The sequence below is a fragment of the Chiloscyllium plagiosum genome, unplaced genomic scaffold, assembly GCF_037043375.1.
Source record: "Chiloscyllium plagiosum isolate Xiang-an unplaced genomic scaffold, Cpla_swu_hap1 HiC_scaffold_53X, whole genome shotgun sequence".
NCBI lineage: Eukaryota > Metazoa > Chordata > Chondrichthyes > Orectolobiformes > Hemiscylliidae > Chiloscyllium > Chiloscyllium plagiosum.
Genome location: NW_028270191.1, coordinates 24276924 through 24289829, shown reverse-complemented (window position 1 = coordinate 24289829; position 12906 = coordinate 24276924). Strand labels below are relative to the sequence as shown.

Below are 12906 nucleotides of genomic sequence, written 5' to 3'. Positions count from 1 at the left end.
CCTGGCCCCTTTCAAGTTCTGAAGCAGAGTCATTCCCAACTCCAAAATGTTCAGCATTTCCCTCTCTCCACTGATGCTGCCAGACCTGCTGAGTTGCTCCAGCACTCTCTGGTATGAGTTCAGATTTCGGCCCTCAGCAGGGTTTCGGTTTGATAACAGGCGAGGTCACAGCTCCCCTTGAGTTGGTTCTCCCACTCCATGCCCGATGTATATCCTGAGCCTATTGACCGGTCGGGTTTCCATACCCTTTAATCTGCCTGGTTGCAGCTTTGAAAACAAAAACTGCTGCCTGACTCCAACATCTTGAAATCCTTGGCACGTCGTGGGCTTGCTTGAACCGACTGAATTAAAGAGCAACTTTCTCTTCTTCTGTAAGACATTGCTGTTGGAGCGCCCTATGACGGAAACGGGAAGGTCTACATTTACCATGGCAACATCTTCGGGCTCAATGTGATCCCGGCTCAGGTAACAAATGGATTTGTTCATCTGAAGAACTCCAGCCCCTGTTTACAAAGGGCTTTATGAATGAGGGAATGGGGGTGAGTGATGGGGGATGGGGGTGAGGGAGGGGGAGCTGAGGGAGGGGGAATGTAGCTGAGGGAGGGAGAATGGGGGTGAGTGATGGGGGATGGAGGTGAAGGGGAGGTGGAGCTGAGGGAGGGGGAATGGATGTGAGGGAGGGGGAATGGGGGTGAGAGATGGGGGATGGAGGTGAGCGAGGGGGAGCTGAGGGTGGGGGATGGAGCTGAGGGAGGGGGAATGGGGGTGAGTGATGGGGGATGGAGGTGAAGGGGAGGTGGAGCTGAGGGAGGGGGAATGGAGCTGAGGGAGGGGAATGGAGGTGAGTGATGGGGGATGGAGGTGAGGGAGGGGGAGCTGAGGGAGGGGGAATGGAGCTGAGAGAGGGGGAATGGGGAGGAGTGATGGGGGATAGAGGTGAGGGAGGGGGAGCTGAGGGAGGGGGAATGGAGGTGAGGGAGGGGGAATGGGGGTGAGAGATGGAGGATGGAGGTGAGCGAGGGGGAGCTGAGGGAGGGGGAATGGGGGTGAGTGATGGGGGATGGAGGTGAAGGGGAGATGGAGCTGAGGGAGGGGGAATGGAGGTGAGGGAGGGGGAATGGGGGTGAGAGATGGAGGATGGAGGTGAGCGAGGGGGAGCTGAGGGAGGGGGAATGGGGGTGAGTGATGGGGGATGGAGGTGAAGGGGAGATGGAGCTGAGGGAGGGGGAATGGAGGTGAGGGAGGGAGAATGGGGGTGAGTGATGGGGGATGGAGGTGAAGGGGAGGTGGAGCTGTGGGAGGGGGAATGGATGTGAGGGAGGGGGAATGGGGGTGAGAGATGGGGGATGGAGGTGAGCGAGGGGGAGCTGAGGGAGGGGGAATGGAGCTGAGGGAGGAGGAATAGGGGTGAATGATGGGGGATGGAGGTGAGGGAGGTGGAGCTGAGGGAGGGGGAATAGAGCTGAGGGAGGCGGAATGGGGGTGAGAGATGGGGGATGGAGGTGAAGGGGAGGTGGAGCTGCGGGAGGGGGAATGGGGGTGAGGGAGGAGGAATGGAGGTGAGAGATGGGGGATAGAGGTGAAGGGGAGGTGGAGCTGAGGGAGGGGGAATGGGGGTGAGGGAGAGGGAATGTGGGTGAGAGATGGGGGATGGAGGTGAAGGGGAGGTGTTGCTGAGGGAGGGGGAGGTGGAGCTGAGGGATGGGGAATGGGAGTGAGTGATGGGGGATGGAGGTGAAGGGGAGGTGGAGCTGAGGGAGGGGGAATGGGGTGAGGGGGGGAGGTGGAGCTGAGTGAGGGTGAATGGGGGTGAGAGATGGGGATGGGGGTGAGGGAGGGGGCGGTGGAGGTGGGTGAGGGCGGATGGAGGTGAGTGAGGGTGAATGGGGGTCAGAGATGGGGATGGGAGTGAGGGAGGGGAGTTGAGGGTGAGAGATGGGGGATGGAGGTGAGGGAGGGAAGGTGGAGCTGAGGGAGTGGGGATGGGGTGAAGGAGGGGGAGGTGTGGCTGAGGGAGAGGGAATGGAGATGACGGAGAGGGAGGTGGAGCTGAGGGAGGGGGGATGGGGGTGAGGGAGGGGGAGGTGGAGCTGAGGGAGGGGGGATGGAGGTGAAGGAGGGAGAGGTGGAGCTGAGGGAGGGGGATGGGGGTGAGGGAGGGGGAGGTGGAGCTGAGGGAGGGGGATGGGGGTGAAGGAGGGGGCGGTGGATCTGAGGGAGGGGGGATGGGGGTGAAGGAGGGGGAGGTGGATCTGAGGGAGGGGGGATGGCGGTGAGGGAGGGGGAGGTGGAGCTGAGGGAGGGGAGATGGGGATGAGGGAGGGGGAGGTGGAGCTGAGGGAAGGGGGATGGAGATGACGGACGGGGAGGTGGCGCTGAGGGAGGGGGGATGGGGGTGAGGGAGGGGGAGGTGGATCTGAGGGAGGGGGGATGGGGGTGAAGGAGGGGGCGGTGGATCTGAGGGAGGGGGGATGGGGATGAGGGAGGGGGAGGTGGAGCTGAGGGAGGGGAGATGGGGGTGAAGGAGGGGGAGGTGGAGCTGAGGGAGGGGGGATGGGGGTGAAGGAGGGGGCGGTGGATCTGAGGGAGGGGGGATGGGGATGAGGGAGGGGGAGGTGGAGCTGAGGGAGGGGAGATGGGGGTGAGGGAGGGGGAGGTGGAGCTGAGGGAGGGGGGATGGGGGTGAAGGAGGGAGAGGTGGAGCTGAGGGAGGGGGGATGGAGGTGAAGGAGGGAGAGGTGGAGCTGAGGGAGGGGGGATGGAGGTGAAGGAGGGAGAGGTGGAGCTGAGGGAGGGGGATGGGGGTGAGGGAGGGGGAGGTGGAGCTGAGGGAGGGGGATGGGGGTGAAGGAGGGGGCGGTGGATCTGAGGGAGGGGGGATGGGGGTGAAGGAGGGGGAGGTGGATCTGAGGGAGGGGGGATGGCGGTGAGGGAGGGGGAGGTGGAGCTGAGGGAGGGGAGATGGGGATGAGGGAGGGGGAGGTGGAGCTGAGGGAAGGGGGATGGAGATGACGGACGGGGAGGTGGCGCTGAGGGAGGGGGGATGGGGGTGAGGGAGGGGGAGGTGGATCTGAGGGAGGGGGGATGGGGGTGAAGGAGGGGGCGGTGGATCTGAGGGAGGGGGGATGGGGATGAGGGAGGGGGAGGTGGAGCTGAGGGAGGGGAGATGGGGGTGAGGGAGGGGGAGGTGGAGCTGAGGGAGGGGGGATGGGGGTGAAGGAGGGGGCGGTGGATCTGAGGGAGGGGGGATGGGGATGAGGGAGGGGGAGGTGGAGCTGAGGGAGGGGAGATGGGGATGAGGGAGGGGGAGGTGGAGCTGAGGGAAGGGGGATGGAGATGACGGACGGGGAGGTGGCGCTGAGGGAGGGGGGATGGGGGTGAGGGAGGGGGAGGTGGAGCTGAGGGAGGGGGATGGGGGTGAAGGAGGGGGCGGTGGATCTGAGGGAGGGGGGATGGGGATGAGGGAGGGGGAGGTGGAGCTGAGGGAGGGGGATGGGGGTGATGGAGGGGGAGGTGGAGCTGAAGGAGGGGGGATGGGGGTGAGGGAGGGGGAGGAGGAGCTGAAGGGGGGCATGGGGTGAAGGAGGGGGAGGTGGAGCTGAGAGAGGGGGGATGGAGTTGAAGGAGGGGGAGGTGGAGCTGAGGGAGGGGGGATGGGGGTGAGGGAGGGGGAGGTGGAGCTGAGGGAGGGGGGATGGAGGTGAAGGAGGGGGAGGTGGAGCTGAGGGAGGGTGGATGGGGGTGAGGGAGGGGGAGGTGGAGCTGAGGGAGGGGGGATGGGAGTGAGGGAGGGGGAGGAGGAGCTGAGGGGGGGGGATGGGGTGAGGGAGGGGGAGGTGGAGCTGAGGGAGGGGGATGGGGGTGAGGGAGGGGGAGGTGGAGCTGAGGGGGGGGGATGGGGTGAGGGAGGGGGAGGTGGAGCTGAGGGACGTGGGATGGAGTTGAAGGAGGGGGAGGTGGAGCTGAGGGAGGGGGATGGGGGTGAGGGAGGGGGAGGTGGAGCTGAGGGAGGGGGGATGGGAGTGAGGGAGGGGGAGGAGGAGCTGAGGGGGGGGGATGGGGTGAGGGAGGGGGAGGTGGAGCTGAGGGACGTGGGATGGAGTTGAAGGAGGGGGAGGTGGAGCTGAGGGAGGGGGATGGGGGTGAGGGAGGGGGAGGTGGAGCTGAGGGAGGGGGGATGGGGGTGAAGGAGGGGGAGGTGGAGCTGAGGGAGGGGGGATGGGGTGAGGGAGGGGGAGGTGGAGCTGAGGGAGGGGGATGGGGGTGAGGGAGGGGGAGGTGGAGCTAAGGGAGGGGGGATGGAGGTGACGGAGGGGGAGGTGGAGCTGAGGGAGGGGGGATGGGGGTGACGGAGGGGGAGGTGGAGCTGAGGGAGGGAGGATGGGGTGAGGGAGGGGGAGGTGGAGCTGAGGGAGGGGGGATGGGGTGAAGGAGGGGGAGGTGGAGCTGAGGGAGGGGGGATGGGGGTGAAGGAGGGGGAGGTGGATCTGAGGGAGGGGGAATGGGGGTGAAGGAGGAGGAGGTGGAGCTGAGGGAGTGGGGATGGGGGTGAAGGAGGGGAAAGGTGGAGCTGAGGGAGGAGGGATGGGGGTGAAGGAGGGGGAGGTGGAGCTGAGGGAGGAGGGATGGGGGTGAAGGAGGGGGAGGTGGATCAGAGGGAGGGGGAATGGGGGTGAAGGAGGGGGAGGTGGAGCTGAGGGAGGGGGGATGGGGGTGAGAGATGGGGGATGGAGGTGAGGGAGGGTGAGGTGGAGCTGAGGGAGGGGGGATAGGGGTGAAGGAGGGGGAGGTGGAGCTGAGGGAGGGGTGATGGGGTGGAAGGAGGGGGAGGTAGAGCTGAGGGAGGGAGGATGGAGCTGAGGGAGGGAGGTTGGGGATGAAGGAGGGGGAGGTGGAGCGGAGGGAAGGGGGATGAGGGTGAGAGATGGGGGATGGAGGTGAGGGAGGGAAGGTGAAGCTGAGGGAGTGGGGATGGAGGTGAAGGAGGGGGTGTGGAGCTGAGGGAGGGGGGATGGGGGTGAGGGAGGGGGAGGTGGATTGAGGGAGGGGGGATGGAGGTGAGGGAGGGGGAGGTGGAGCTGAGGGAGGGGGGATGGAGGTGAAGGAGGGGGAGGTGGAGCTGAGGGAGGGGGGATGGGGGTGAGAGAGGGGGAGGTGGAGCTGAGGGAGGGGGGATGGGGGTGAAGGAGGGGGAGGTGGATCTGAGGGAGGGGGGATGGGGATGAGGGAGGGGGAGGTGGAGCTGGGGGAGGGGGGATGGGGGTGAGGGTGCGGGATGCAGGTGAGGGAGGGGGGATGGGGGTGAGGGAGGGGGGATGGGGGTGATGGAGGGGGAGGTGGAGCTGAGGGAGGGGGGATGGGAGTGAGGGAGGGGGAGGAGGAGCTGAGGGGGGGGGATGGGGTGAGGGAGGGGGAGGTGGAGCTGAGGGACGTGGGATGGAGTTGAAGGAGGGGGAGGTGGAGCTGAGGGAGGGGGATGGGGGTGAGGGAGGGGGAGGTGGAGCTGAGGGAGGGGGGATGGGGGTGAAGGAGGGGGAGGTGGAGCTGAGGGAGGGGGGATGGGGTGAGGGAGGGGGAGGTGGAGCTGAGGGAGGGGGATGGGGGTGAGGGAGGGGGAGGTGGAGCTAAGGGAGGGGGGATGGAGGTGACGGAGGGGGAGGTGGAGCTGAGGGAGGGGGGATGGGGGTGACGGAGGGGGAGGTGGAGCTGAGGGAGGGAGGATGGGGTGAGGGAGGGGGAGGTGGAGCTGAGGGAGGGGGGATGGGGGTGAAGGAGGGGGAGGTGGAGCTGAGGGAGGGGGGATGGGGTGAAGGAGGGGGAGGTGGAGCTGAGGGAGGGGGGATGGGGGTGAAGGAGGGGGAGGTGGATCTGAGGGAGGGGGAATGGGGGTGAAGGAGGAGGAGGTGGAGCTGAGGGAGTGGGGATGGGGGTGAAGGAGGGGAAAGGTGGAGCTGAGGGAGGAGGGATGGGGGTGAAGGAGGGGGAGGTGGAGCTGAGGGAGGAGGGATGGGGGTGAAGGAGGGGGAGGTGGATCAGAGGGAGGGGGAATGGGGGTGAAGGAGGGGGAGGTGGAGCTGAGGGAGGGGGGATGGGGGTGAGAGATGGGGGATGGAGGTGAGGGAGGGTGAGGTGGAGCTGAGGGAGGGGGGATAGGGGTGAAGGAGGGGGAGGTGGAGCTGAGGGAGGGGTGATGGGGTGGAAGGAGGGGGAGGTAGAGCTGAGGGAGGGAGGATGGAGCTGAGGGAGGGAGGTTGGGGATGAAGGAGGGGGAGGTGGAGCGGAGGGAAGGGGGATGAGGGTGAGAGATGGGGGATGGAGGTGAGGGAGGGAAGGTGAAGCTGAGGGAGTGGGGATGGAGGTGAAGGAGGGGGTGTGGAGCTGAGGGAGGGGGGATGGGGGTGAGGGAGGGGGAGGTGGATTGAGGGAGGGGGGATGGAGGTGAGGGAGGGGGAGGTGGAGCTGAGGGAGGGGGGATGGAGGTGAAGGAGGGGGAGGTGGAGCTGAGGGAGGGGGGATGGGGGTGAGAGAGGGGGAGGTGGAGCTGAGGGAGGGGGGATGGGGGTGAAGGAGGGGGAGGTGGATCTGAGGGAGGGGGGATGGGGATGAGGGAGGGGGAGGTGGAGCTGGGGGAGGGGGGATGGGGGTGAGGGTGCGGGATGCAGGTGAGGGAGGGGGGATGGGGGTGAGGGAGGGGGAGGTGGAGCTGAGGGAGGGGGGATGGGGGTGAGGGAGGGGGAGGTGGAGCTGAGGGAGGGGGGATGGGGTGAGGCAGGGGGAGGTGGAGCTGAGGGAGGGGGATGGGGTGAGGGAGGGGGAAGTGGAGCTGAGGAAGGGGGGATGGGGGTGAGGGAGGGGGAGGAGGAGCTGAGGGAGAGGGGATGGGGGTGAAGGAGGGGGAGGTGGATTGAGGGAGGGGTGATGGGGGTGAGGGAGGGGGAGGTGGAGCTGAGGGGGGGGGATGGGGTGAGGGAGGGGGAAGTGGAGCTGAGGAAGGGGGGATGGGGGTGAGGGAGCGGGATGCAGGTGAGGGAGGGGGGGATGGGGGTGAAGGAGGGGGAGGTGGAGCTGAGGGAGGGGGGATGGGGTGAGGGAGGGGGAGGTGGAGCTGGGGGAGGGGGATGGGGGTGAGGGAGGGGGAGGTGGATTGAGGGAGGGGGATGGGGTGAGGGAGGGGGAGGTGGAGCTGAGGGAGGGGGGATGGGGGTGAGGGAGGGGGAAGTGGAGCTGAGGGAGGGGGATGGGGTGAGGGAGGGGGAGGTGGAGCTGAGGGAGGGGGATGGGGTGAGGGAGGGGGAAGTGGAGCTGAGGGAGGGGGGATGGGGGTGAGGGAGGGGGAGGTGGAGCTGAGGGGGGGGGGATGGGGTGAGGGAGGGGGAAGTGGAGCTGAGGGAGGGGGGATGGGGGTGAGGGAGGGGGAAGTGGAGCTGAGGGAGGGGGGATGGGGGTGAGGGAGCGGGATGCAGTTGAGGGATCTGGAATGAAATAACTGCCGATGTGAACCGGGGATCTGGTAAGACCTGCCGAAGCATGTGGAAAACCTGTCCGTGTTTCCCTTGTCCTGCTGAACCGTGTGTGCCCTTGTGCTCTCAGATAATCGAAGGTGAAACGGTCGGCGTGACAAAATTTGGCTACTCCATCGCTGGGGGACTCGACGTTGATGATAACTTTTACCCCGATATGGTGGTTGGCTCACTCTCCGACTCGGCGGTTCTGTTCAGGTGAGGTCTCAGGGAGGATTCCTTCACCCACAGGATAGCTCGGCGAGCTGCACTGATGGAAGAAATGGCCGGATGCTGTCAGTGCAGGGTCAGTATTTGGCAAGGGGGAGGGTCCCGAAAGCTGCAGTGACACCTTCTCTGAAGTGCATTTTGTGCCCAGAGAGTGGGGAGGGGTATTACTCTTGGGATAAGACGTTCATTGAGCTGTTACAATGTGCAAAGTGTGATTTTACAAGGATCTAACTATGATGGGTCACTTTCTTTGGTATTTGCCTCTCTTTTATGACACCCAATGTCATGGAGTAAATGAGTCATCACGGCTGTAATGGAGGAAGATTTTCACCGTCTGAAAGGACCTATTGGTCAAACGCAGACAATACATCCTGCCCTTCCAACCAATGGGATGGGTGCCATATTGCCAAATTGCTGGGGGAGAGGGCTCTTTAGAACAAAGAGCAGGAACATCGACATTTCAGGGAAAAGCCCTTCATCATTCCTGATAAAGGGCTTTTGCCCAAAACGTCGATTCTCCTGCTCCTCGGATGCTGCCTGACCTGCTGTGCTTTTCCAGCACCACACTCTCGACTCTGATCTCCAGCATCTGCGGACCTCTCCTAGTTACTGGAGAGATATATGCAATTGCTCAATACTATAGCATCAAGCTACTTTACAATACAATAGAGCACAGGACCAGGCCATTCGGCCCACCAAGCCTGCACTGATTTCCAGTGGAAACAATCCGAGTTTCTCCACCCTCTCCTCGGAACTAAAGCCCTGCAGACCAGGCAACGTCCTGGTATACCTTCTTGGCGCCCTCACCAAAGCATCCAAGTCCTTCTGGTTGTGCGGCGCCCAGAACTGCCCGCAGTTTCCCCAATGTGGCCTAACTGAAGTTTGATACAGCTGTAACATAACTTGCCGATGTTTATATTTGGTGGCCCAGTTAATGAAGGCAAGCATGCTGTGTGCCTTCCTGACCACCTTTATCCACCTGTACTGCCAGTTTCAGGGCTCTGTGGGTCTGTCCTCCCAGATTCCTTTTTATAAATACCCCACTTGTAACATTGCAGTCACACTCGAGGGGTACGCCGCTCTAACTCTTCCCCTGGCTTGGAGAGGGGGCTACGAAAGATATGAAAAATGTCTTCCTGGTGCATAAACCACCAGGGCATATCCAAAAGCATCATTTTAAGCCACTAAAACATAGGTGGTTACTTGTACAAAAGTAAAGCCTCACTGACACCAGAGATCTGGAATAAGAGGGTCCTGGAAATGTTCAGCAGTTCAAGCAGCACTTGTGGAGAGAGAAGCCAAGTTGGGGCGGCACGGTGGCTCAATGGTTAGCACTGCTGCCTCACAGCACCAGGTACCCCGGTTCAATTCCAGCCTCGAGCAACTGTCTGGGTGGAGTTTGCACATTCTCCCTGTGGGTTTGCTCTGGTTTCTTCCCACGGGCCTAAGATGTGCAGGCAAGATGAATTGGCCATGCTAAATTGCCCACAGTATTCAGGGATGTGTCGGCTAGGTGCATTAGTCAGAGGTAATGTGGAGCAATTGGGGTAGGGGAGTGGGTTACTGGTCGGAGGGTGCGTTTCCACACTGTTGTGATGAACATTTGCACTGAGTGCCAATCGGGTTAAACAAGGCACAGTCGAGAGGTTCTGACTGGAACATAAAATAATGCACGTTGGTGTCGCCACATCATTTTATAAATCTTTGTCTTTTTCCTCAGAGCTTGTCCTGTCATTAATGTGACGAAACAGGTTTACATCAAGCCCCAGCCAATTGATCTGGAATTAAACAACTGCAGACGTGAACCGGGGATCTGGTAAGACATGACTGTGAAAGGACAATGGAACCGAGAAAGCACGTTCCCTGAATTCAGGGGACTCACAATCAGACACCTCTTTGACCAAGACCTTCTGTATCCCGGGTTTGCTGTCTGACTAGAGATCACTACAAACAGATCATGAAAGACAGAACATTGACCTGATGGGAATCTTTACAATTTTGAAAGGCTAGGCATGGACTAGGGCTCTTCTATTGTTAGGAGAGACCAGAATTAGAGACCATAAGTATCACCAACATCCATTCCCTCCCCATCTACAAGGTGTGCACCATCTACAAGGTGCACAGCAGAAACACCCCAAGGATGCTCAGACAGCACCTTCCAAACCCACGACACTTCCATCTCGAAGGACAAGGGCAGCAGATACAGGGGAACACCCCCCCCCCCCCGCAAGTTCCCCTCCAAGTCACTCCCCATCCTGACTTGGAAATCTATCACTATTCCGTCAGTGTCGCTGGGTCAAAATCCTGGAATTCCCTGCCTAGGGACATTGTGGGTTAACCCACAGCAGGTGGACCCGCAGCAGTTCACCCCCACCTTCTCAAGGGGCAACTAGGGACAGGGCAATAAAATCTGGGCCCAGTGTTTTTATTTCGGGTCAATGAGGTATAAGAGAAAGAAGGTTCTACGAAGATTATGCAAGGCATTAGTCAGACCACGGGGGGAATACTGTGAAAGGGCCCCTTATCTAAGGCAAGATAGACTGGTATTGGAGACAGTCCAGGAAAGGTTCACTCAGCTGATAGCAGGTACAGAGCGACTGTCTTATAAGGAGAGATTGAGTAGGTTGGGCCTGTACTCATTGGAGTTGTGAAGAATGAGAGATGACCTGATTAAAACAGACAATATTCTTACGGGGCTTGACAGGGGAGATGTGGAGAGGTAGAGTCGAGGGTCAGAGGGCACCACCTCAGAATCAGGGCTCGCACGTTTTAGCCAGAGATGTGGAGGAATGTCTTCACTCTGAGGATGGTGAATCTGTGGAATTCTTTACCACAGAGGGCTGCCGAGGCTGGGGCATTCCATGGATTCAAGGCTGGGATCGGCAGGTTTTTAATCAGGGAAGGGAATGGAGGAGTTATGGAGGGAAAGGCGGGAAATTGGAGATGAGGATGATCAGATCAGCCGTGGATAGCAGGGTGAACTCAATGGGCTGAATGGCCTCTTTCTGTTCTTGTGTCTCATGGTCATATTATGGTCAGTGCAAGTGCAGAGATGTCTGGATGTTGCCATTGGTGCTACAGTGAGCGCGTGCGCAAATTCTGCAGTAGTGGGAGTGAGGGGCGTACAATTCACGCGGAATGTTTTTTTGCACACTGCCAAGCTTGCCGTCTTATAGAGGAGGGGCTTGTCGGCACTTTAACCCTGAACATACGCATTCACCTGGTTACTGCTAGCGTTAACAGGCCTTGAAATGCCAGGCGTCAACCACTTCCGAAGACGTTGCTTGGCGTGGGCGTGCTTTGAGTCCTTCAGCTTTCTGGCTGTGCTGACAGCTGATTGATTACAACGCTAGGCCCCAGCGAGAGTGTGGAGCATCCATCAGCTCTGACAAGGCCAGCAAGAGGAAGAAGGTGTGACACACTGATACAATCCGGCACACAGGGCGTATTGTCGCCTGACACCACTCTGTTAGGCCGACTCTCCTGCTCCTCGGATGCTGCCTGACCTGCTGTGCTTTTCCAGCACCACACTCTCAACTCTAATCTCCAGCATCTGCAGACCTCACTGTCTCCCAGCACCACTCCCAGAATCACTGAAGCATGATATGGTGGGAGCCTGAGGCAACGCAGTGACACCGTGTCGTCTGCTCAGTGAGAAACGCTCAGCACAATCTAACACCTCTGTCAAAGCCATTGTAGGCCTCACACGTTGTGGAGTCTCCTGGCCTCGCTTTCTGACTCCGTTAATGTATCAAGGAGATACAGGTTTTTTTTTGACAAACTTTCCAGCAACCAAAAACCACCGCAAACAGCAGGAGAGGCCAGCACCACTCACCCAATCAGCCGCCCTGGGCTGGGGTCGCACAGTGCACCCAGATTGGCATGCAGCTTGTTGGGTACAATCCAGTTTCCCTGCGAGAACTGCAAAGAGGTTTGTGCTGCCAGTGTACAACTGGTCGGTGGCTGGTGAAGCAGAACAGGTGAATGCCCACCTTTTCCCTGCACAACTCTTCAGTTTCATACAATCATCCGGGCCCACCCTTACGGGCAAAGGAGTAGGAAGCCGAGGGTGCCCTGTGGGTATGACTTCGTTCTGCCAAGCGGTGATGGCGGGAAAGTGAGATTGTGCCCTGAGCAGAACGATCCTTGACCCCGCAGTTGAGGTCCCGAATGGGCACGGTGGATGTGTCAGGGTCCTGCAAGTTGGGCTGGCAAACTGGCCTCACGATGGCAGTAGAAGGAGCCAATGCCAACATTCGAGGGCACAAAATGATCCGCCAAGCCACCCATGCCGCATGGAAGACTGCCACGCTGGGCCGTAATTCAAAATGGCTCCATGCGGTGACATCACAAAACTGGCAGCCCACATCTAGAATTGTACTGTCCTGAAACTCCAGTGCCTCATGCAGTTTCGCAAATGCGGCCGGTTTCCACATTCTGCTGTGGTCCCTGTCTTATTCCACCCAGAGTGTGCTGTTAAGATCGAATGTAACTGAATTGAAACCTCTCTGCTGCAAACGCCCTCCACGTTCTGGGGTGTGAATGTTGTCTGGGTGATTCAGGACGGATTATTAATGAGTGCTGTTGACACCGAGCCTGTTGATGTCTCCTCAGGAACTGCGTTCAGGAAGGAGTGAGCGTGCGCTGGCCAGACAGCTGGCCAATTGATATGTGGCTGCAACAGGCAGGCCACGTCTTCGGAACAGTCCCTCGTAGATTTATCTCTGAGCTAAACTTTGGGCACAGGTTTCTTGAATCCCTGCCTCAAATCAGCCTCTAAATTGGCACTGACCGCTGACACGGGTGACCCACTCTGAAAGTGCTGCTCCGAGAGCAGTCTGGCTCTGTCAGGAGTCACGGTCAAGCCTGGGGCAAGATACTGCATACTGGTCAAGTCAGGCCTACTACCTCTACCACCGCTGTGCTTTGACTTATTGGAGGCCACTATGACTCAAAGGCCCCTGGATGCCTCTTTGCTCCCTTTCTGCGTTTCTGAAATAAAAAAAAGACGTTCAAATGCTGCCTCAGTTTCACCAAACTGCCAGCTGTGAAATGTTCTGAATGCTGTTCCTTGGGGACAGTGTGCGCCAGTGTAACAGTAGAATCACCTCAGGAGACTCGAGAAGGATTCGGTTTGCCATGGGATGAGGAGAGGCCTTTGAGCTTGCTGTCCCTC

At 60.2% G+C, this 12906-nt stretch overlaps 1 protein-coding gene across 3 annotated transcripts in view; it reads left to right on the top strand.

Annotated features, from left to right (window-relative positions):
* Positions 1-12906, top strand: part of LOC122543254 (integrin alpha-7-like) — a 185759-nt gene that overhangs the window by 131143 nt on the left and 41710 nt on the right. For all 3 annotated transcript variants that reach the window (XM_087985511.1, XM_087985510.1, XM_087985509.1), the window contains 3 exons: positions 377-465; positions 7591-7718; positions 9451-9546. In XM_087985511.1, coding sequence (XP_087841637.1) covers positions 377-465; positions 7591-7718; positions 9451-9546 — 313 coding nt within the window. The remainder of the gene's footprint in view (positions 1-376; positions 466-7590; positions 7719-9450; positions 9547-12906) is intronic.